The 25,842-nt window shown below is 43.2% G+C and overlaps 1 protein-coding gene across 1 annotated transcript in view; it reads left to right on the top strand.

The window, feature by feature from the left end:
• The first annotated feature begins 3,905 nt into the window (after window positions 1–3,905).
• LOC6602044 (G protein-coupled receptor kinase 1) overlaps window positions 3,906–25,842 on the top strand; it is a 272,725-nt gene continuing 250,788 nt past the window's right edge. Inside the window, exons 1-5 of the mRNA XM_026985719.1 lie at window positions 3,906–4,116; window positions 13,782–13,858; window positions 13,910–13,983; window positions 22,793–22,894; window positions 22,953–23,027. Of these exons, the coding sequence (XP_026841520.1) occupies window positions 4,004–4,116; window positions 13,782–13,858; window positions 13,910–13,983; window positions 22,793–22,894; window positions 22,953–23,027 (441 nt within the window). The 5' untranslated portion in view covers window positions 3,906–4,003. The remainder of the gene's footprint in view (window positions 4,117–13,781; window positions 13,859–13,909; window positions 13,984–22,792; window positions 22,895–22,952; window positions 23,028–25,842) is intronic.

Here is a 25,842-nt window from a genome sequence, read left to right as displayed (position 1 = left end):
AGAGCAGCGCATGCTGCCTTACAATGGTGAAGGTTTATCTGCAGCAGCGTCAATGACATTTCTGAGCCTCACCTCCACCATTGTAGTTTCTAGATCGGTGTCGGGGGACTCCGGCTCCTGCCTGACAACGATGTGGCTGAGACCCCTGGCTTAGTCGCTCTCATGGAACGCGTAATCATCCAAGATGTCGTCCGACATCACGGACGCCGCATCCGACGACAGGTTGTCCGTTTCACACGATGCCCCCTCCTTCGGGATATCCGGCAGCTCCGGGTCTGGCTCGATCTCCGCTTTCCTGCCCTTTCGATCGGACTTGTAGGTGGTTAATGTGACCTTTTTGTAACCGTAGTCACCCACACCGTCCGTCTTTGCGAGGAGCTCTCTTTTCAGGCTCTGCGGGCTTAGCCGAGACCCATGCTCTGGCTCTTGGTCGGCTGGGGACATCTTCCCACTTCACGGCCTCCAGTTTCGCCACTGGATAAACCTCTTTTTGAGAGCAGCCACCGCTTTCATGTAAAGGGCCGCAGAGCGAGCGTCTTGGCAGGCGATGGCCTTCACCTTGCCTTGATGCCACTCTGCGTCCTCACACTTTGGCGGTGGTCCGCTGTTCTCCTCCAATTCCTGAAGGAACCGGTCCTGGAGCTCGTTCTCCACCAGGTGCCACTTGTCGCGAGGGACATGGCCGTCCTCGGCGCCCCTGTCAAGGACACCGATTAGGATCTTTCCCCTCGCCACCTCAGCGAACGATTGGTTCGTGAGGTGGGTCTTCACCCGCTTGGGTTGCTGGGCTTGGCCTGGCTGACTAGCAGAATCCTCCGGCGCTGAGCGTTGCCGCTTGTTGGGGGCCTTGGCTGCGCCCTTTCCGGCCTTGGCTGGCTGGAAATGTTGCAGGATTGAGGATGCCCACAGCCTCTGCTCCTTTCCTTCGGCTGACGACTTGTAGTTGTGGTCCTCATTGGTCATTGTCCTGGTACGACGGCTTTCCTCTCCGTTGTGCAGGGACGCTACCTGTCGGGGCTTCCTTGGGTTCTTGGGTCCCGGAGCGCTTACCAGCCGCGATTTAGCTCTGCTTAGCAACATCCCCGGTACCCGACTCGCCCTTGGAGCCACCCGATTGACTTTTCGGCCCCCCCCCCCCCTCGCTGAGGCTGCCAGGTGGACCGACTGGATGGTCTTGTCCCTCCGGTACTTTAAAAGGAGTACCGAGCTCCTTTGCGGTGTTGTTGTTTTTTATATTTTTTTAGCTTTTCATAGTTATTCGTACGAGTAGGCGGGAAGGGGTAGGCATAGCCCGCTTGCCCCGGGAAGCCTGATTTCAACTGGAGGTCGGCAGGTATCCAGAGTCCGCATATTAGTGACCGGGCACCCCCCGGCCATGCATCCCTCGGCATATAACAGTGTCACCTTGGATTGGGGTAATTTCACTGAGATTTTTCTTCTCTCCGCCCGACTACCATTCGACCTGTTTCCAGCCGCCCTCACGGGGAGAGTATAGTCGCACTTCCACCGGTGTGTACAGTTACGGCGGGTGACGGTTCGCTCGCAACCCACTGTGTCCGAGGGGGTGTGGGACGCAGGCCGCACCGGGTATTACTAACCGAAGTGGATGCTGAGTTCCGAGTTTACAGTTGTGCGAGCCGACCTGTCATCCGTTTGTCCCCCCTGTGGCACACGATGGCTGACGGCCATTTTGCCGTAATTACAATACATTTTTTTATCAGTGTTCCTTTGACACTTGCACTTGCAAAAGATGATGCAATCAGATAAATTTGACACCTTTATCGTGCATATTAGCTCAGGGATAACCTTAATAGGCTCTGGGGGAACGGTGGGATTTTTTGATGGATGTGAAACTCCGTTTCACACTGGCACCATCCACCATCCGTCAAAAATAGCTGATGCCGACAAGTACACAATATTTTTGCGCGGAAGATTTGTACATTTTTTTCCCCCTAAAATGGATAATGAAGACTTGGCAAATATTTTGGCTGTGGTTCAACAGAAAAATATTTTCTTGCATCAACTAATAATGTTGCTGCAAATGAATGATGATGAAGATGATGAAGATGATGAATTTAACTTTGACGAGGATGAGATGACTAGTAAATCTGGGTATCTGCCCAATAAAAACTGAAGCGAGAATGGTTGTGGTCGTTTGTGAGTACTTCTTCTGCTAACTTCAACCAAAGTTTAAAGTGTTTTTAAAAGCGGTTCGGGACGTTTTGGGAGAATGATGTACCTGAAAACAAAGAGGAGTTTTTCAAAGAAAGTTTTCGAATGGAGAGGCCGTGCTTTGAGATTTTAGTGAATCGGCTGCAAGTGCTGCGGAAAAAGGCTACAAACTGCTGCAATTGCTTCGGAAAAGCACATCGCCATTGCGCTATACACGTTGGTTTCGTCCTCTGAGTAACGAACAAATGGCAGGCTTTTCAGTGTGCCTCCAAACAGTGTGTGCACGAGTTCTGCAGAGAACATATCGACGAGTTTTCGGAGGAGTACATGTCGCCCAATTACCTAACATCCGTAAAAATTGATAACGGCGTGAATGGCTACGATGGATCGAAATCAAGAAACGAAAATTAAACACTTATTTATTTTTATTTTTATAGCTTCCAACAAATTATTCTGAAATTGTGTTTGCGTGCTGATTAGGACCTGGACCACCTTTTCCGACCTCCTGTGATGGTCCTCCTGCTCTTCGAGTCGCTCTTTGGCGATCTCCGGCAGCTAAGATATGTCGTCCTTTTTGGTTGTCTTTGGCGGGGGCCCATTGTTGCCAGAAAAGGGGCTGGAGCTACAGGAACCATCCAGGTAAAACTCGATGATGTCCGAAAAGAACTCAGCAACATCTGCAATTTTTACGTGCTCCACGCAGATCTTCAATGTTTTCCTGCCAGTTGTCGATTAGCAGGTTCTGTAGTGCAGCAGTCCATTTCAACCAGCCGCCAGCTGTTCTCGTATGTGCTGCCTTGTGTATTAATGCTACATAATATAATCAAAGTAATATATAACAAATATATCTATTAAACGTACCACTGCTGGAGGAATTTTCTGATGCTTCTTCCATTTCATATATATTTATAAACTACGCTCTTTTGTTCTGTTTCCGCTGCTGTTATTGCTGTTGTGTTTTTTGCATTTTGTCACTATCATGATTTACATTTTCGCAGTGAATACCATTTTTTCGTTGTGAATGACAATTATTCGGAGTTGCATTTTAAAAACATCGGCTAACTATCGCGTAGCAACGTGCGATTTAGGAACGTCGAAAATGGATGATGGAATAACTGGGAAAGTTTCAGAAATGCAAAACCTTATAGGCTCTGCACACTGTGCCAATCCCGGAGGAATGGTGGGATCTTTTGACAGATGTGAAGCTCCGATTCACACTGGCACCATCCGCCATCCACCATGCACCATCCGTCAAAAACAGCTGATGCCAATAACAAGTACATTAAATTTGCGCGGAAGATTTATTAATTTTTTTCTTGTAATGGATGATGAAGATGTAGCAATTACCAACACATATTTTTGTCGAAACATATTGCGTGTGTACTAAGGCATGCAAAGATCTTCTCTCGGCGCTCTCTCATGATGACCCGTCAGCACCTGAACGCCAGAGCCCAAGTCTTTGGGGTTCTCAGACTGGTAACCCAGCGTGTGACGTTTCGTAGTATGAACTGGCACATCTATATGGTTAGTACCCAAATCTAAATCGCTGCTAGGAATGCCATATATCTATATTTTCCACTGTGGATATCGATATGCTAAAAAATATCGATTGCTAGTCGACTATTTTTGTTAAGAGGAAGAAGTGTTTAACGAAAAATATATACATACTATTTATTTTTGTTGTCAGAAATAAATTAGTACATCAACTTTTTTTAATTAAAAATAACTATTCTTTAGAATTGGTTCAATCAACCAAATTAAACTTAACACAATATTTGATAATTTACGTGAATGAAAGAGAAGTCAACGTAAACAAAAATATATTAAGGCTATGGCGGACTTGGAAGCTGTGTTAGCTGATGTCAGCTATCTGATGGCAATGGAGAAGTCAAAATGCACTCCAGCTGCAAGGGCCAGCAAGAAATTAACTTTACCAGACCCCAGGTACACATTTTAAATATGCGTGCATGTATGTACAGACGTATACCCAAATTATTCTATCCACTCATCTTTTCAACATTACGGTCTTGTTTGAATATACATATTTATGTATATGGGGACGTTTTATTGCATGCATGTTTACATTTGTAAATGAGTATTTATGTTCTTCAATAATGATTCACTGAACGGAAAGCAGGACAACTTAAAAATGTATTGTGCATAGATGTGTTGATAGTCTAATTTAAATTTAAAGTAATAAACTTTACGTGTATAAAAGCAATTTATGTAAATTTAATAAACAATTTTAATAACTTACCTATGTACTATTTGTGTGCGTGTACTATAATTTAACGAAAGGCTGTGTTAAAATGTATATATATAGTTTATACATATATAGCTGCATGTAATTTCTAAAGGTTCTTAATTAATTTTTTCGGGCTTTAAATAAATTCCGTTGCGTGGATTGGTTTGTAGTTCGCAGCCCGGAAGCCAAGAAATGAAAGAAACTCTGGCAAACAAACAACATCAACACAAATTTATTGTTGTTTTTTTTGCTAGTGGAATACAACCATTAAAAGATTAGTGTACGAATTGTACAATTGTACGCTCTGGAGGAATATTTCTCCTACAAACTTAAATAAGCACTTCTTAAATCATTTAAACCCGCTCATACAACGCTGATTAAAATCAAAGATTAAAAAACCTATATTTTAAAAACAAAATTTGTTTATTTTCTCCGTTTTGGCCTGTAGGGGGTAGTCGACTAAACGACATACATATGTACGGTCGTAAACGATACGCAAATTTTCAAAAAGCTTCAAAGCTTGTGACGATGTTAAGTTCTTTATTTGATTATTGTTTATTATATTATTTTTTGTTGCACAGCCACGGAAAACAAGTGGCAAAAGTCGTCATAGTTCTTGTTCTCGTAGCTCCTGGACAAACAACCTTTTAATCTTCCAACACGAAGCACACTTCTTAAATCCGACACAAGCCGAGAATCTCCACCAGACACGTGACCCACTCTAGGGCCGAATAGTACCTTTTTTTGGTGAGGAAATAATACTATAATAAATTTACTTGTAGTGACTTGGATCTTTCATTGATCACTTTCTACCAGGGATGCTTGATGAATTCGTGGCATTTGAATTCGATTCGATAATTTGTTTGTTTCAGAAGAGAAAAATAAATACCAAAATAAGCTTAATATATTGTTAAAATATTGAGATATAAAATTTAAAATTTTTGTCAGCAATAAGCTTTCAGTTGTTGCTTTGCTATGCGTACGGTAAGCCCAAGCAATGAAAGATAACACAGTTGTCTGAGGCTATTGCGTCGCATTCGTTTCGTTTTGTGGACTCCTTTAATTTAACTCATAGTTGGGCGTTGGGCGCAAGTGAATTGGCCGGCTAGATGAATAGGATATATACTTTTCTGTATGAATTGATGCATTATAATGTTGATAAATCCGCGTACGTCTTGACTACTATCATGCTAATAATCCACGAAACCATATTATGAAAAAATAATTATTTTGGTTGACAAATGTTATAACTTGAAGGTGTCAGAACACGAAATGGCCCCGAAATGACGAGTTTCTTTTGAGGAAAGGGTGCTTTTCCACTTGGGATGAGTATTTATTTACAGTGTGTTCGGTTATATATTGTGGAGGATATTTACGGTTTGAAGGAATTTGAGGATAATTTTGGAATTTGAGTTGGTGGGGTTTGCGATAAGGTGCATGGGGTCGTTGTAATTGAATGATAGGGACCTTTGTGGTGAGAGTGAGGGACAGGTGTATAGTGTGTGTCGTAAGTCTATGTTCGAGTTGTGGCACAATCGACACGTGTTGGGCAATGTTTTGTCAATGTAGTGCGCGTTTGTCAGCTTGATGTGGCCCAGTCTCAGTCTATTAAATATGACCTGGTGCCTTCTATTAAGGATAGAGTCGGCAAATTCGTTGCCTTTTATGCCTATGTGACTGGGTATCCAGATTATTAGGATCTTAGGGAAGTGGGTGGATAATAGGTTTCTGATCGAGGAGGCGTAGAAGGAGTGATTGTTGGGGTTCCTGATTGAGGTGATAGAGGAGAGGGAGTCGGTGCAGATAGCATATTTTCCACGTTTATATCGGGTAAATAAGATGGCTTCGTGTATTTCAATTATTTCGCTGGAGAGTACAGATGAGTTTGTTGGCAGCAATCCAGTTTTTATTACTGCTGACTCGTTTGTAATACAGTAGCTGGTAATGTCCCCGGCTTTGGAGCCGTCTGTGTAAAGGAAGTTGTGTTTGTGGAGAGCTGATTTGATAGAGTGGAAAAGTTGGTGGAAGACTATTGTAGCGGTAGTGTTTTTGTTGTGGTTGGAGAGGTTGATGTTTGTTGATTTGTGGATGTTAAGGATGTTGAATTTTTTGGATGTTGAGGTTCTGATTGGGGAAAAAGGGATGAGGTGTTTTTGGGACACTTGTATGGCTCTGTCTACCGTGCTGAGCAGTCGGTTTTTTCTTTTATGGCTTTTGGTAAGGGTATTTAGGGGGGTGGATTTTCCGTGGATGAGGTTTTTGGAGATTTTCCCGGTAAGGTAGTCTCGTTTGCTTTCAATGGTGAAGATGTTGGTTTCAGCTAACATATTATTTATGGGGGTGGTACGGAATGCTCCAAGGGCGGCTCTTATTGCTGTATTTAGGATGGTTTTTAGGCGGTTAAGTTGGGATTTGGGAGCAAATCCATATGGGAAGGCAGAAATCTATTTTGGAAATGATTATGGATTTTATGATTTGCACTAATGATGAAGTGTGGCAGTTATATTTAAATGAAGACAGCTGTTTGATAATGCCTAGTGGCTTAGCAAGGTCAATTTTGAGTTTGTTGATGTGAGAGATCAAATTGTATTTAGGGTTGATTGTGAGCCCTAGGATTCTGAGTGTGTGGGTAGCTTGGATGGTTGTGCCACCGGTGAGTATCTTGGGTTTGCAGTTGTGTTTGCGGCATATATGAAGGAGTTGGGATTTTTCTTTAGAGAGGATTGAGCCTGAGTGATTGCACCAGTCGTCTATTTGGTTAAATATTGTTTGGATGTTAGTTGTGGGACTTTTTATACCCGATACTCAAAATGAGTATTGGGGTATATTAGATTTGTGGTAAAAGTGGATGTGTGTAACGTCCAGAAGGAATCGTTTCCGACCCCATAAAGTATATATATTCTTGATCAGCATCAATAGCCGAGTCGATTGAGCCATGTCTGTCTGTCCGTCCCCTTTAGCGCCTAGTGCTCAAAGACTACAAGAACTAGAGCAACGATCCAGACTTCTGTGATATGTCACTGCTACAAGAATATTTCAAAACGTTGCCCCGCCCACTTCCGCCCCCACAAAGAGCGAAAATCTGTGGCAGAATCGTAGAAGATGACTATATCTTACAGAGTGCAAAATCTGAACCAGATCGTATAATTAATATAGCCAGAATAACGAAAACAATTTCACTCTTTCTCCCTCTGTCTCACTCTAACACACAGGTTTCATGGTCGGTTTTGCCAATTGCAAAATATGAGTTCAAGGATCTCAGAACCTATAAAAGCCAGAGCAACCAAATTTGGTATCCACACTCCTGTGATATCGGACCTTGACCGTTTCATGTCCAAATTTCGCCACACCCCCTTCCGCCCCCGCAAAGGACGAAAATCTGAGGCAACCACAAATCTCAGAGACTATTAAGGCTAGAGTATCCGCACTTCTGTTAGAACTCACTATAAAACCTTTATCTCAAAATTTCGCCCCACCCCCATCCGCCCCCACAAAGGACGAAAATCTGTTGCATCCACAATATTGCAGATTCGAGAAAACTGAAAACGCAGAATCATAGAGAATGACCATATCTATCAGATTGCTGAATCTGGATCAGATCAGATCATTTTTATAGCCAAAAGGAACAAATCAATTTGCAGTGGCTACGCAGCGCCCGACGTCACGCTCAGACTGATTTTCTGTCTCTCTCGCACGCACTCTTTGTCGTGTCGTTTAATATTAGCGCCGTCTGCCGGAGGAGAGCCATAATGACTTAGTATCGGGTATAACTGTAGAGTTGCGGTGTCCGCAGCAACTCACAACGTTCCCCCTCGTTTTAGTTGGTTTATTTCGGTGTGAATACCAATTCTGTCGAAGGCTTTGGTGAAGTCCAGCGAGATGACTGTGAGGTGTTTTTTCAGGGCGATAGCTCTGGTAGCTAGGTGGTCTACATAAAGTAGACTGTCTAGTACAGATTTGCCTCTTTTGAACCCTAGTTGGTTGTTGTGGATCAGGTTGTTATTTAAAACAAACCACCACAACCTTTTTGCGACAATCTTGTCCAGAGTTTTGGCTAGGCATGATTTTAGGGAGATGGGTCTGTAAGATTTGATATCGGCTAGGGGCTTTTGTGGTTTTAAGATGGGAAGGACTAGGCTGAGTTTAAGGGATTGTGGGATGGAGGAGTCGAGTATCTTGTTGTAAAGGGTTAGGATTCTGGTTTTGAGAGGGTAGGGTGAGTTCTTTAGCATAGAGTAAGAAATTCGGTCTAGACCAGGAGTGTTGCCTTTCAAGGTGGACAGTGCTGATGTGTATTCGATTAATGTTATGTCTTTCTCGATTTCTAGGGCTGATGGTGTTGGGTTATAGTTAGAAGGGGTATTAATGAGGAGTTTGTTGGACAGGAATGTTGGGGAGAAGTTGAGGTCGTCTGCTTCTTCTGACCATGTCTGGGCAAAGGAGTTGGCTATTTCGGGACAGGTTGTTTGTGATTGGGTGTACGGGTTGTGAATGGCATGGATATTTTTAGTGGGGTTAAGAACGCAGAGACGTCTGATGTTGGACCATTTTGTGGTTGGATCTGAGTTTGGGTGTATATGGGTTGTGAACTCAAGGATCGATTTTCGTTTGGCTTCTCTAATTGCTCTTTTAAAACACGCTTTTGATTTTTTGTATTCTATAATGTTATGGTTGCTAATGTTGTGCTTGAGGTAGTTCCATTTTACGGCTTTGTCTCTTTTGAGGAGTGAAAGTTGTTTGTTCCACCAGGGAACAGTGCGGGTGAGAGAGAAGGTGGTGTTTTGTGGGATAGAACGGTGGGCACCTTGATAAGTATTTTTTTTATTAGGGCGGCTTCTCTATTGACATTGTTATCTGATTGAGTTGTGGAGATGGAGCGGGCTGTATGTTTCCTGAAGAGGTCCCAGTCTGCGTTTTTGAGATTGAAAGTAGGTTTAGTGGTGAAGGGGGAGGGGGGATAGGGAGAGGGAGTGTTGAATAGTGTAAGTAAGATGGGAAAGTGGTCAGAACCGTAAAGGTCATCTATCACTTGCCAGAGGATCTCTGGAGCAATTCTGGATGTTGCAAGTGAGAGATCGATGTGGGTAAATGTGTTGTGTGTTGTATGATATTGAGGTTTGATTTGGACCTTATGGTGACGCCTACTGCGTCAAAGTCTGCGTTGAGTTGAATTTGGGTATGGGAGATGGAGTTGTGAATGAGGAGAGCTGTGCCACCGAAAGCATTTGTGGGGTTGTTGTTGCAGTATAGGCTAAAGTTAATTGGGATTGGGAGTGAGATGGGGTTCGTTATGTGGGTTTCATGTAATGCAATAATTTGAGGGTTGTGGGATTTCATGAGTGTTTGTAGTTTTATATAATTATTCTTGTATCCGTGGATGTTCCATTGGATTATTTTGAGCATTATAAGTTAGTGGGAGTAGTGTTTTGTTTTCTTAGTGATAGGGCTTAGTGGTAATTACTAGTTTGGGTTGATATTTAAAGATCGTCTTCGCTGTAAATTTGGTTTGCTAATGCATTATTTGATAAAAGGGCTAGGTTTGCGTTTGGGGTCTTATTTTTTTCAGTTTTATCTTTGGCTTTGAGGTGTTTGGTAACCAGGTTAAGTTTGTCTTTTTCCTTAGTCTGGCTTCTGAGTTTACGGTCAGAATCTTGGATAGTTTTCGAGTTTTTGGTATTTTTAGCGTAGTTTCGATGTCCATATCCATTTCTTGTTGTTGACTGGGGGGGTGTAGTTGGGATGAAGTTGGCTTAGGGTTGATTGGATGTGTGTTTGGGGTGATGTCTCCGTAGTCTTTGATTGGTCTTATTTGGTGTGATTGGTTATAGGTGGGCGATGATGAGGTAGGTGTTTCAGTGAGATGAGGTTTTGGTTGTTGATGGCGGGCTACTTCAGCGTATGGTGTGGATTGATGGGGGTTCCGTTGATGGTAAATTTTCTTTGCGGTAGTGAAGTCTACTTTTTCGATTGTTTTGATTATTGTGATTTCTTTTTGTTTGAGGAATTCTGGGCAATTTTTGTCTATGGGGCTGTGGTTATTCTGGATGTCGGTGTTGAATTTGCAGTTATTGCAAAACTTTGGCTTAGAGCATAGTTCATCGTCAGCAGGGTGCACTTCTGAGCAGTTAGTACAGATCTTTGGGGATCTGCAGTATTTAGAAGGGTGGCCGTATTTTTGGCAGTTGTGGCATTTAAGGGGGCGGGGTGTTTGAGGACGTACGTTCACTCGTTCATAACCGATCATTAGATGTTGAGGTAGAGTTGGTGTGTCGAATGTGACGATGATGAGTCCGGTTTCATGGAGTACGTTGTCTTTCTGTTTAAGTATTTTGGTTGCGTCAATGACTTTTTGAGGTTTGAGTTCTTTTTTGATTTCGTCTATATCAATGTTCCGCAAGTCGTTGGAGTAGATTACCCCTTTGGAGAAGTTTAGTGTTTTGTGTTCGGTTGCTATTACTTCGAAGTCGTGGAATTTGGTGATTTTCATAAGTCTAGTAGCCTGGGCTGTTCCTTTTGTTTTGACTAGAAGTGATCCGTCTCTGATTTTTTTAACCGAGTCTACTTCACCGCAACACTGGTAGTCTATGACTTTTTTTATTATAAAAGGGGAGGTGTTTTCGAAAGATTTGTTATCTTTTCTGTTTATTGATATGTATTTTGGTTCTAAGAATGCTGTTTTGTCCCACTGTGTGAGCAATTTTTGGTCTGGTGGTCGCGACATTGCGCTCGAGCTTGGGCTGCTGCCCGCTTCACTTGGACTTGTAACTTCACTTGGTGTGTTTGTTATTGGCTTTTTTGGAATTAGCTTTGTGCACTTGAATGTTTTTCTGCGTGGATTTTGTTGTTAGGTTTGCGTTTGCTGTTGCTTAGCTGCTGGCGCGTCTTTACTTGACGAAGTCTAGACTGGCACTGTTCTCTTCTATATACTATATATGTACTATGTATATAAAATAAATTCGTATTAGTTGCACCATTTATAACTCAAGAACGGCTGAACCGATTAGGCTGAAAATTGGTGGGAAGGTAGATCAGATTCAGGAGACTGTATGCTATAAGATACTTTTTATCCCCTTCGACCGCGTGCCCTCTTCAAATATTGAAGAACCAATATTTAATATTGCAAATAACTACGCAATGGCCAGCGGTTTGTCAGCATCGAAGACCATCATCTGGAACGAATGCAAAATGGTGAAAAAACGTGCATTAGACCCGTGTGACACCAGCAGAAGGCTGCTACGCGTGGATCCAAGGCATGAAAATTAGAACTAAACATTGCTAGGAGAACTAAGCATGCATTCAAAATACAAATACCACTACAATTACTAATTACTAGAAAGGTGTGTAAGGATTAGTAATTTAATAAGAGGAAGAGAATTAGTGGTGGATATGATATGATATGGTAGAGGGAATTATAATCCGAGCATAAGACCCTAAACGCTTCATGCAAGGAATAATTCGATCTACAAACTGGAAGGAACAACGGTATAAAATTTCTAGTAAGTCTATTAGGAATACTGAAGTTTATGCGGTTCACCATATCAGGGCTATCTACGCCACCCTTGATCAAGTTGTGCATAAAAATAACACCAAGCATTTTTCTACGGTTAACTATGGATGGGAGGTTTACTAATAGCAGTCGACTAGAGTAAGAGCCCCGCAGAGCAAAGAGCAAAAAGTTGTTCTGTACTGATTCTATACGGTCGTGAAGTACTTTTTACTGAGGGCACCATACACAGAAGCCGTATTCTAAGATCGGACGAACAAGCGAGGTATAGAGAGTCTTTGTTATATAGGGGTCGTCAAATTACTTTGACCACCTCTTTAAAATCACAAGAAACACAGGCCTTATTTACCATGGTAGAAATGTGTTCAGAAAACTTTAACTTGGGGTCTAACATAACACCCAGATCATCCACCAGGGTAATTCTGTCAAGAGAACCACCAAATAAGGTATAGGGAGCCAAAAAACGGCTAGAACGATGAAATGTCATAACTTTGCATTTCGAGGCATTAAGGTGTAACAAGTTTGCACAACACCATGTCTGAAAGTTATTAAGACCGGACTGCAAGCAAGAATGAAATTAAATGTCCTTATACTGGACACACAGCTTAACATCATCCGCATACATAAGTACTCGAGAGTATGTTAATACCGAAGGCAGGTCATTAATAAAGAGTGTGAAGATTAAGGGGCCTAGATGGCTGCCCTGTGTTACTCCCGAAGAAACCTTTACTGGTGAAGAGAGGGAGTTTTTGAAGAGGATCTTTGAGACCTGGAGCAAAGATAGCTAGAAATCCATCTGAGGAGGTTGGGCGGAAAACCTAAAAGGTCAAGTTTATGTGCTAAAAGGGAATGGCTTACAGAGTCGAATGCTTTACTAATGTCGGTGTAAATAACATCCATCTGTAAGTTATCTTGAAAGTGTCTCGGCGCAGCACCTGAGTACACAACCTGGAACCCCGTCTGGACCCGGTGAAAACACCGGCTTAACTAGTCGAAGATCATGATGTAAAGAGCATTCATTTAACAAGGGACTGATAATGCCGTTCGACCTCGGTAAACCGTATGGGTACGGATGACCAGAGTAGCTTTCCTCAAAATAGGTGGTTGGGAAGAATTGGTCAAAAAGGTAAAATTTTAAGCCCCACGGACCTGTTAAGGGTTAATCAACATCAACATATGCAGTCTCACTCACACTCACTATAATATGTGGCTTTCACTTGCACTTATTGCTATCAGACGGATTACTTCTGAGATACAAAATGCATTTGAAAGACGCGAGTATAGCTTCGCTGTCTTCCTAGATGTCGCCCAGGTTTTCGACCGCGTTTGGCCGGATGGCTTAATTCACAAAATTCTGGGCGTTACACACGTCCACTTTCCCCACAAATGGAATATACCCTCTACTCTTGGAGTGCCGGTTATATTGATGATATTTCAAGATATTGCAGCTTTTTTAGGCCAAAGTCAAAGTTGAAAATTTGCCAAAATTTATATAGTTTGAAAAATAAAGTTTTATCTCTTACTGTCGATGCACGATAACTGTTTTTATCTCTAAAAATTACTAAAAATAATACAAGAGACTAAATGTGTATCATTAGATTAGATTAGATTCCCAATTCTTTGGCAAATTCTCTATTAGATGCGTATAATTTAGTCAAAGGGCTTTCGACTCATAATTTCGCTTAAGGCCCTGTGTGCCGCTTGCAAATTATGCTTTTAATTTTAATCATATATTGTCAAAATCAAGTCCACTATTAAATACATATGTATAGTGAGAAACGGAAATAAGATTTAAAACTTTAGATAATGGTGATCTCAAATTATATAAATTAATACATGAGCACATTTTTTTCGTTTCAGTGTCAGAAGCGTTATGTACAAATATTTGGAAAAAGAAAACCAACTGAACTTTCATAAAATTTTTAATGAAGTTTTAGGTAAGTAGTTCTTATATATTTTAATGCCCGATATTAATATTTGTGTTGTAGGTTACCTGCTCTTTAAAGATTTTTGTGAAAACGACTCGGATGAACCAATACAACAACTGAAGTTCTATGAACAGGTATCACAATTTGTACATATAATTATAGCCATGAAGATAGAACCATGCTATAGAATATTATGAAATAACTAGGTGACCCGTCAAACGTTGATTTGCCATGTAGAATTTTTCTAGGAAACCATTTTTCAGTTCAATAAAAATAACTATCTACTATAAGTATGCGGGGACTTACTTACTTATAAGACTACTTAAAAATGAAGATTAATCTCTCTGCGCAATAGAGTTGCCTTTAGCCAACACAAACAAACTGGATGAATGGCGTCACATATAGAAAAGCATGGTGTTTCCAAATCTAAGCCACATACAGACAATCTATGGCCATCTGACTTATTGATCGTCATAGCGAATGTCAATCGAATTGGGAATTGATTGCGTTTGATTTTAATTGACACATCTGTATTAATCATAGGGATTCGTGGCAGCAACACATTTTCGCTTTGAAACTTTCTATTCAAAATGATGGCTTCATTACACAGCTGTGGTGGGTTTAAGTTAAGAAGCAGAATGATCCAACCTTCAATTGTAAATGGTGTGATGGCAAGCCTGGCAAATCCAATCCATTTGAAAACTCAATTGCATAATTCACAGTTTCGTTGGTATCGCAAACTGAATCGATAGATTTGTGAAAAAGATTGAGTCCCCAGGCAACAACTGTTGTATTTTTAAATTTTGCGAGTCGATGATTGTGCAGAAGTCCGTCTGTATTTTATGCATCCAGTATCCAGTGCGTAGGAACTTTCCCATCGCTAATATCTAACTATTGTTTAGAAAAAGTTTCGGCGGATTGATCCTGAAGCATTTTAACGCGCATGCTCACCGTCTGCTGTAATTTTTCAACATTACGCCGATATCGCGACTGTGATGAATTTAAGCAATCGATGATTTGATTTAATTGATTGTCTTTAATCCAGAAAAATCGCTTGGGATGGGTCGTTTCTGGAGGCTTTTTCCGTTTAAACGGAAATGTTAAACTCTGCTAAAGAAAATGTAGATTGCGTAGCGCACTTTGTTGAACATTTCCGTCGATTACGTTTATTTTGTTCGGCTGCCAGCTAAATCTCTTGGGAGAATATTTCCATCAAGAGCTTCGTGGTTTCCTGTTTCTGAAATTTCAGTCTGCAGCGTACTCAGCTATGGGAGGACATGAAGTCACTGCGAGCCAGGGGAGTAGTCTCCTCATCTAGCTCACTTGCTACTAATCAACTGGTATGTCTGCGTCTTCATTTGTTTCGCAACCAAGGCTGTTCATCTGGAGCTGATCAATGATTTATCTACAGTTGCTTTCCTTATTGGTCGAAAGCGCTTCATATGCACCATTCGAGATCCGCTACATATTTGGTCAGACAAGGCAACAAATTTTGCCGGCTCTAGGAATGAGCTGGTTGGGTTAAAACGTTTTTACCTTAGCGACGACAAAGGCGCTGCTAGATTTGTACTTGGCTGAGACTACAGACTGGCATTTCATTCACGGCAGTTAATTATTCAATAACTCTAGTTTCCAGCGTATTACTTGAATGGTGGCCGTCCTGCTTTGTTCGCTAAGCATGACGTTACGAAGCAGCAACTGTTCTGATGAGTACATCACATCGTTGCAGCAGCGCTCAAAGTAGTGCACTTTGAGACATATTTTGGCAGTCGCAGAATTTTTTCTTGCCAGGGATGACAATCTGCCTCCCATGAAGTGGCCACTAGCGAGGGTCGTCGACCCATCAACAAGATCTGTCTGCTACCCCTTAAGGTTAGGTTAGGTTAGGTAGAGACGGCCGCCAAGCTCGCTCGGAGCCCAGCACACATAGGCCGGTTTCGGCCCGTTGTGATACCGCTTGGGATCATTCCCTCCCTGCAGATGAGACTTCATGTCAACAGTTGTCCCATCCAGATGCCCTTATAAAGTTGACGATCTTTCTGGGACATAGCGTGGACATCTCCGAGATGTCGTTCAGAAAGGCAGAGCCCAAGTGATGCAGCCTCCTTCTGCTGAGAGCTGGACAGGAACAGAACAGGTGTTCCACTGTTTCCTCCTCGTCCTCGTCTCTGCAGCTGCGGCAGAAATCATTGTATGGGGCACCCAGCCTGTTTGCGTGGGTGCCTACTAGCCAGTGTCCTGTGAGGGAACGTATGACTGCGCTGCACCTTTCCCTGCCTAGTTTGCAGAGCTCTGAGGTGCGCTTCTTATCTATGGTCGGCCATGTTTGCCGAGCTGTGCGACAACGTAGCCCTGTTTGCCACTTGTTGTCTATCAGTCGCGTGTACTGCTCTTTTATGATGAGCTTGCAGGTGGCCATAGGCATACAAATATCCTCCTTATCTTGGAGAAGGGGGGTTGTAGTGCCAGATCTGGCCAGCTCGTCCGCTATGCAGTTGCCCTCGATATCCCGGTGACCCGGGACCCATATAAGGCTGATAGCAAATTGCTGAGCCATCTCGTGAAGAGATCTGCGGCACTTCGCCACAGTAGCCGAGTTCGAGGAGATCGCGTTAAGTGATCTGATCGCAGCTTGGCTGTCGCTGTAGATGTTTAGATTGGTTGCCGTGGTGGTAACCGTATGAAGGCAGTACAGAGCCTCCCTGATTGCTGTAACTTCCGCTTGGAAGACGCTACAGTGATCCGGAAGCCTGAAAGATTGCCTTATGTTAAGTTGTTCAGAGTAGATTCCTCCTCCAACCCTGCCGTCCAGTTTTGAGCCATCCGTGAAGATGCTTATGGTCCCGTCTGGGCCGGGGGGTCCCTCGAGCCAATCGTCTCTATGAGGGATGATTATGTTGAATGGAGTCTCCGTGTGCTCCATTGGAACTTGATAGTCCGTTCTTGCTGGGACCTTGTTGTTTTTGTTTAGTATAGATGAGTGACCTATGTTCTGGGGTACCCATTGTTCAGAGTCCCTAAGACGTATTGCTGCCATTTCTGCCCGCTCCTTTCCTGCAAAGTCAAGGCTCTGAAGGCATAACATGGCGTTTAGCGCATCATTTAGTGTAGTTCGAAGAGCTCCACTGATGCAGAGGGCGGCTGTTCGCTGAACCTTGCCCAGCTGATTGGTTATTGTCCTTTTCGCTAGGGCAGGCCACCAGACAGTAACTCCGTAGAGTATTATAGGTCTGACTATTGCCAGATATATCCATCGGACTATGCTTGGGTTCATGCCCCACTTTAGGCCGATAGCTTTTTTGCAAGTATAGAGTGCTGTCGTTGCCTTCCTCACTCTATCCTTGACATTCAGGTTCCAGCTAAGCTTTTTGTCAATTACCAACCCTAAGTAACTGGCACTATCGCTGAAGGAGAGCCTGTATCCGTTTAGTGTTGGGGGGTTGAGGGGCGGGACCTTGTATTTTTTTGTGAATAACACGAGTTCCGTTTTCGAGGGATTTAGTCCCAATCCGCGCGATTCTGTCCATTGGGACAATCGAGCAAGCTTTGCAGTCATTAGGTCGCATAGTGTTTGGGGGTATTTCCCCGCAAAGATAATTGCAACGTCATCCGCGTATGCCACTACTTTACAGCCCCCCTCTTCCAGGTCGCAAAGAATCTTATTGACTGCAATGTTCCATAGAAGAGGAGACAGAACTCCCCCTTGCGGGGTTCCTCTGTTGACATACCTTGACTGGGTGGACGATCCCATCGATGATGTCACCGTCCTGCGTATGAGCAATTGATCAATGAGCATCACCAAGTGACGGTCCACCCCCAGGTCAGTCAGGGCTTCTGTAATGGCGCCCGGTGTGACGTTGTTGAAGGCTCCCTCGATATCGAGAAAAGCTATTAGTGAGTATTCTTTGAGATGCAGGGATTTTTCTACACTCGAGATCACTTCGTGAAGTGCCGTTTCCGTGGATTTTCCTTTCCGGTAGGCATGCTGCGCACTTGAGTACAGCTGGGGACTTATGGTAGTCCGTAATTGTAACCCGATAAGTCTCTCAAAGGTTTTGAGTAGGAAAGACGATAAACTGATTGGTCTAAAGTCTTTTGGGGTTGAGTGTGAGGCTTTGCCTGCTTTAGGGACGAAAACTATCCTAGCCTTAAGCCACGCTTGCGGTATTGTACATACCGCCAGTATCTTCCTGAAGATACTATGTAGCCAGTTGATGGCCGTCTCCCCGGCCCTCTGAAGCTGGGCCGGGATTACCTGGTCCGGGCCTGGCGATTTGAACGGGTTGAAGCTGTTTACTGCCCAACTTATGTTCCGTTTTGTAAGGATATGGTCCATCGCTTCTACCGATCCCTCTCTTGGGAGGTGTGACGGCTCGGTGGATGTGCATCCGGGGAAGTGCGTGTCGAGCAAGATGTGCAGGGACTCCTCACTAGAGTTGGTCCACGTGCCATCATTCTTTTTGAGGTACCCTACCGAGGGGGTGGTTTTTGAGAGAACTTTCCGGAGTCTTGCGGCCTCCGAGGTTTCCTCGATTTCGGAGCAACATTTTTGCCAGGAGGCTCTTTTAGCCTTCCTCGTTTCCTTTTTGTATAGTGGATTTATAGTCTGCCCAGTGAGTATCCTCCTTAGTTCTTGTGGCTCTATTGAATAGAGTCCTGCAAGTTCTACGAAGGGTGTCTAGTTGCTTAGACCACCAGGGGGGTTTCTTTTTTCCCCTTGGTCTGGTAGAAGGACATGCTGCCTTGAAGGCTTTGTTGCACGCATCCGTAAACCTGTACACAAGACGGTTTAGGTTGTCTTCAGTGTTCGGGCAATTAGGGGCGTTAGGAGGGAGTAGCTCCTCCAGCGTTGTGCTATATTTTTCCCAGTTGGCTTTTCTAGGGTTGATATAGTCGGTTGGTTTGGGAATATCGAAGGATAATATCGTCTCGATATACCTGTGGTCCGAGAAGGAGTGGTCTCCTAGGACTCTCCAGCTCTTGATTGTGTCCAGCAGTTTGCTTGACACTAGCGTGAGGTCAATGACCTCCTGCCGATTTTTAATTATAAATGTGGGGTCATTACCCCGATTGCATATGAATAAATTTGAGTTCAGGATGAAGCTGAACAGTGACTCACCCCTTACATTCGTGTCCGTACTCCCCCATTGGGTGTGGTGGGCGTTGGCATCGCAACCTATAAGTAGGTTAGTTCTTAGTTCTAGGCTTGCCGCCGTGTTATCTCCATCGCTATAATTGTGGAGCAGAAAGATATTTAGGTGCTTTCTAGCAAGTATGCAGGTACGGATTTTACCTTCATTTTGGGATACAATGATCTTGTATTCCCTCGTCCCCAATCCACAGACCTTGCCTCCTACCACCCAAGGCTCCTGGATCAGGACTACGTCAGCTCCGCTTGCGTCTAGGCGGAGTATGAGAGCAGCCGATGCTGCTTTACAGTGGTGGAGATTTATTTGAAGGATCCTTAGGACCATCTTCAAGATTCTCCACCATCGTGATGTCCGCGTCCGAGTCATCTGAGACTCTCTCTCGGCACATTGACTCGAAGTCGAGCATCAGTTCTGTCTCTGAGGAGAAGCCTTCCTGGTCTGGCTCCAGCTCGTCGTCAGGCGCTTCGATCTCCGCAACGACATCCTGCACGTCTGGGTTGACGACAGGAAGCGCCGCGGCCGCCGCGTCCGATTTGTACACCTTGATGGTGACCGAGCTGAAGCCGAAGTTTAGCTCTCCTTTTGCTGCCTCTATCGGGGCCAGCGACTCTTTATTGAGAACGAGAACTGCCTGGTTAGTCGGCCCTTGTGTCGTCTCAACTTTGGCTACCTTCCAATCGGAGGTTGGTAGTCCTGGGTTGCATCTCTGCAACATCTTGAGGATGCGTTCTGGCTCCTTAAAGGTAGCCGGCACCCAAATTCTGGCCCTCGGTCTGCTGGGCACCTCGCTCCAGTCGACTGCGACGAGTTTCGCCCCAGCATAAACCTCGCCGACCTGCGCTACCGCCGCTTTGTAAAGCTTCACAGAGCGCTCGTCTTCGCAGGCAATTATCTTAACATTGCCCTGGAACCACCCCATGCCCTTGCAGACTGGCGGAGGTCCAGGGTCTTTGTCGAGGAGTTCGAAGCAGCGGTCGGCCAATGCCGCTTCCACCCACTTCCACTGACTCCTTGGGATTCTCCCCTCTGCGCTGCCTTTGTCGAGGACACCAATTAGCGTCCTCTCCTTGGCAATCTGCGCAAAGGAGACATTTGGCAGCACTCTGGAGCGCTTTGCTACCGGTCCCGGTGTCTCCTGCGAGCGCTGCCTCTTGGCTTGGGGAGCCACCTTTTTCTGTTCTAAGGTGAACTCCGGAAGTACGGCCGAAGCCCATTCCACCTTCTTCAGCCATTCGGCTGATGGGCTGGCTTCACTGCTGGCGTGTTGCCGACGGAGTATGTGCCCTGCACTCCTCTTTTCGGCATATGAGTATCGTCTGGCTTGGGCGCTTGTCGACGGCAAGTCAACCCCCTCCGCTTTACCAGAAGGTCGGGCAGCCGCAATATTGCTTAGCTTTCCTTCCAAGGTGTCAGCTTCGGGAGTTACCTTGCCACCCACACCGGATTCGGGATGGGACCCCCTCGGGTTCGCACAGGCACCTTCCACCTTGTAGGTATTCCCTACTATAGAGCCGGTTGGGCCAGGCCTTTGGGCCGCTGCCTTTCCGAGCTTGGGATTGCTCCCAGTTGGCATTTGGGGAGCGCCGCACTCATTTGTTTTTTTGTTGGTTTTTTTGTTTTTGTTGTTATACATCTTGTTCCCACGAGATGCAGAGAAAGGGAAAGGTCAGCCCGGGCAGAGATCCACGTTGCCCGGGTAAGGCATCATTAGAACAGGGGGCTGCCAAGTCCCTGAGCCCTCCGTTAGAGACTGGGCTATTTTTTATACCAGGCCCCCAGCCAGGCTGACTCTCGGCACGGGTCGAGTAACACACTTAGTCCGGCCCGGTGTGAGGTGGATGTGGGGGTTGGGATGTGGGTATGTATTGTGTATGGATGGGAGTGTGTGAGCTACTTATTGAGGCGGCACCACAAGCGCATCGTCGGTGTTGCTACTTTCCGAACACCCGCTGGCTGTCCGGGACTGCTTATTTCGGTACTCTCCCGTGAGGGATGCCCGCTTATTCGCAGCTGACCTACCGAGGTAGGCCGTTCGCTATCCGCAACCCGCGACCCGTCCGGTGGCCTCAGCTAGGCCCCCTTTGAGCTACCTCACAAGCTCATCAGACCAGATCTTAAAGATCTAAAGATTTAAGATACCCCTTAAAGATGCTGTTGAAAGTCAGGCTTCTAACGGGGGGAGCAGCAAAATATCATAAATTATATTCAGTGATGCCTTAAGTAAATCTATACTATTTTATAGTTTGCTTTCTGAACTGCCCAACATACAAATCAATTTTTCCCTACAAACACAAAAATTAAATACAATTCAAATTCCAACCGGATCTAGACACGAAAAATTCGCAGCGATCAAAACAATTATTATATACAACAATAATTAGACGCAGCTTGCAGTACCTTATAATATTTTTGGAAAATCCAGTTTGAAATTTTAATTATCAGAAAAAATCACGGCTTAAAAGATGTCTTACCATTTACTGATATATCAAATATTACTACAGTTAAACATTTAGAAACGGTTAAGTCAAATATAATACGTACAATTATTGATGGATTGTCTACATTGTTAAATGCTGGGATATGTCCAGACACTATGACCGAATGTGTGAGCCTTCTTGAATGTGGAGTGCACTCCCAGTCTCTAGTTCAGCTCATTAAATAATTAAAGGCGTTAAACTTTTTTGTTTTTAGTTTTATTTATTTTATGTTGTATTTTAACAGATTACACTTATCATAATGTTAAGCCTAATATCTATTTTACCGGGCACAGCCTGCTTTGGCCTTCGACTCGAACGATGTTTATTTATTTTATTTTTCCTATGGGTACTTAACTTTGTTTATATTTATACAGTTTAGATTGCTTAATAAATTCGTTTATGATGTAAAAAAAAAAAAATCATTGTTACCGCAATAAAGGCGGCCGTTCATTCGTCTCGCTATCCATGTTCGTTTCGTTACTGAAGCTGCAGCATCTAAGCTGTTCTTTGCTCTCTATCACTCATGCTCAGCGTAACTCCAGCCCCGAGCTGCTATAGCACTATCTTTTGTTAGTTCACCCGCTTGCAATTCGGCCCGCCCGCGTTTAATCAGTCTTAAACTGATCTTCGTAGCCATCGGCTTAAAACTGCTCGACGTTTCATTTAATTAATTTTCAACATCTAGGGAAAAAGCTCCTTAGCTTAGCAGGTGAACTCCAATTAAGATAGCGCATGTGCGGAGTTAAAATTGTATCCAAAATTTTGGGAATAGCGGATAACTTTATATACCTCTATAATTTTTTGCATTAGAACAGTGAAATTTGACAAAACTTTATTAAGCGAAAGAGAGAGAAGAATGAGCAGCTGTTCTGCTCATGGAGTTGCAAATGATATTAGCTGCTGCACTAACGGATTGGTCGGAACTGCCGGCAGCTGGGAGGCGCATACAACAGTGCCGCGAAGTCGCCAGCCTGCGCCTCGGAGGCCTAGCCAGTAGCTGTAGACTGCTGAACTGAGTGTCCATGGCCAAGACCCTATCATATTGCTGCTTAAAGCCCACGATCAACTTATTGAAATTACTCCGCGTCTGGCTTCTGAACGAAAGTATGTCGTCCTCAACAGCGCGGCATTCCTCGCAACTGAACTGTAGAAAAAGTTGGTTAACTATTTTTTTTGTCCATACTTCTACGATATCACACTGACTCAAGTTCGTTTCAAACTTTTTGCACGCCCAATATATATATATATATATATATTATATATATATATATATATAATGTATATATATATACATTTTCTATATTTATATTTTTCAGATAAAGAGTTTTGAAAAAACAGAATGTTATGAAGAACGTAAAAAGCTGGCAAGGGAAATCTATGATAATTTTATAATGGAGGAAATGCTCTCACACACTTATGTAAGTAATCTTGGTAAAAAACGGTTTATTAATGCAATTAATGCATTTTATATTTTAGGAATACTCCAAAGATGCTGTAGCAAGTGTTCAAAAATATTTATTAAAAAATGAAGTTCCGGTGGATTTGTTTGAAGTAAGATTTAACAACATATCTAATACGGTGCTCTTATTTTTCGCAAGCAAAATGAAAGATTTTTGTTAATTTCTCGTGTTTTTTGTTAGTTATACATATACATAAAAATAATATGTTTTGGTTACTAAAATTACTCTAAGCTACGCTGAATCATATAAGTTGTACGTATGTTAAAAATAATTTGCTGGCGATCAATAGTATGCATGCAGAAATTTTGGTGGTATAAAAATAAGGGACACCCTAATGCATATATGTACGTACATGAGACGGGGCGATATTAATTTTAATCATTTAGTTTATTTTTCTTTTGGGATTAACAAAGTAAAGCAATCGCAGCCTAAATTGTAGATTCTTAAAATTCTGGTTTAATTGTGACAGTCAAATGATGAGCCAATTCCAAGTTTTCAGCAAGCTTTTTGACATTTTTCAGATCAGATTCAAAGCCATTATCCCTTTAGGTGGATACAAATACAGCACAAGTTCCTCAGCGATGAATCTAGTTTCATGTTGGACATAGGTATCTTTTAGATCGGACTTCTTTCGGCTGATATTCGCCTTTACCGTGTCCACTCTGCTGTCCCAACTAGTTATGCACAATGCTTTGACCGCCTCCAGCCCAACCGACCGAATGGCACTGCCGCATGAAGCGCGACGCGTTAACCGAACCGATAGCTGTTAGACTAATATGCGAGGAAAATTAGAACTAAACATTACTAACCACTAAGTACTAAAATATTACTACAACTAATCATGCATTCAAAATACAAATACCACTAAAATTGCTAATTACGAGCAAGGTATTTGAGTATTAGTAATTTAATAAGAGGAAGGGAATCATGGTGGAAATAATATGGTAGAGGGAATTATAATCCGAGCACAAGACCCTAAACGGTTCATGCAAGGTATAATTCTAACTACAAAGTGGAATAGACAACGGTAGTGAATCTGATAGGAATCGCTCAACAGATCAGAGCTTTCTACGTCACCATTGATCAAGTTGTGCATAAAAATCACACCACTTTTTCTACGGTTAACGAAGGATGGCAGGTTTACTATTAGTAGTCCACTTAAGTAAAATAGGAGTCTCACATCCGCAACCCAGTTAAGGCCCCGCAGAGCAACGACTAAAAAGTTGTTCTGTACTGATTCTACACGGTCCTGGTGTACTTTGTGCTAAGGGCACCATACACAGGAGCCGTATTTTAAGATCGGACGAACTAGCGAGGTACAGTCGTCAAATTCCTTTGACCACCTCTTTATAAACCCAAGCACGCCCATGGCCTTATTTACCATAGTAGAAATGTGTTCGGAAAACTGTAACTTGACGTCTAATATAACACCAAGATCATCCACCAACAAGGGCTAGAACGATGAAATGTCATAACTTTGCATTTCGAGGCATTAAGGTGTATCAAGTTTGCACCATGACTGAAAGTTATTGAGATCGGATTGCAAGCGAGAATGAAATGAAATGTCCTTATACTGGACACAGAATTTAACATCATCCGCATACATAAGTACTCGAGAGTATGTTAATACTGAAGGCAAGTCATTAATAAAGAGTGTGAAGAGTAAGGGGCCTAGATGGCTGCCCTGTAGTACTCCCGAAGAAAGCTCTACTGGTAAAGAGAGGGAGTTTTTGAAGAGGACTTTTTGACACCTGAAACAAAGGTAGCTAGAAATCCATCTCAAGATGTGGGGTGGAAAACCTAAAAGGTCAAGTTTATTTGCTAAAGGGAATGGTTTACAGAGTCAAATGCTTTACTAAAGTCGGTGTAAAGGACATCCTGTAAGTCTGTAAGTTACCTTGAAAGCCTTTAATAATGAAAGAGGTAAACTCTACAGATTCGTGGTGATTGATCGCCGCCTTATAAATCCATGATGAGTTGGAGATATAACTTTGCTATACCTCTATAGTTTTTTGCGTCAGACTTGCTACCTTTTTATGGAGAGGAATTATAAACGATTCCTTCCTGATCGGGGGAAAGCAGGAAGAATCAATGGACAGGGTGAATAGTTTAAGTAGGGTTAGGTTAGGTTAAGGTTAAGGTTAACTTTGCTATACCTCTATAGTTTTTTGCGTCAGACTTGCTACCTTTTTATGGAGAGGAATTATAAACGATTCCTTCCTGATCGGGGGAAAGCAGGAAGAATCAATGGACAGGGTGAATAGTTTAAGTAAGGATCCACACAATGTCTCGGCTCAGTAAATGAGTACACAACCTGGAACCCCGTCTCGACCCGGTAAAAAAACACCGGCTTTACTAGTCGAAGATCATGAAGTAAAGAACATTCATTTAACAAGGGACTGAAAATGCCGTTCGACCTCGGTAAACCGTATGGGTACGGATGACCAGAGTAGCTTTACTCAGAATTGTTGGTGTTGGAAGCTGCCAAGCTTTTTCGGCAACTCTGACTCCAAAATGTACAAGAAAATAATTGCTTTTTAACAACCATTTTTAAGGTTACAATTCGACGTTTTTTGTTTGATATTGTTTGTGTGTTTTTTGTTCGAGGCTGTGGCCGTGGATTTCGCTGTAGGTGTTAGACTTTTTGGGCGACAACGAGTACTCCAGACCGACTGCCTCGAATGGGAACGACCGACTAGAGAGAAAGAAGGGTCGAAGCAGTGGCTTATGACAAGTAATAACTTTACATAGGTGTGTGCGTGTATACGCTGACAGCGTACATAGGCTGAGCGCGATAACAGAAAACTTAAGAGAGACGTGACTTAAGAGCTATTAACGGCTTCTGCTCCGAACATACTCAACTGGAAGGACGCACAGCTTGTTGACAGCGATCAAGTCGCTGCCAG

Source organism: Drosophila persimilis, unplaced genomic scaffold, assembly GCF_003286085.1.
Source record: "Drosophila persimilis strain 14011-0111.01,24,50 unplaced genomic scaffold, DperRS2 tig00000002-arrow-pilon, whole genome shotgun sequence".
Classification (NCBI taxonomy): Eukaryota; Metazoa; Arthropoda; class Insecta; order Diptera; family Drosophilidae; genus Drosophila; species Drosophila persimilis.
Note: the sequence above shows the minus strand (reverse complement) of the source record. Positions and strands in the feature narration are given on the sequence as shown.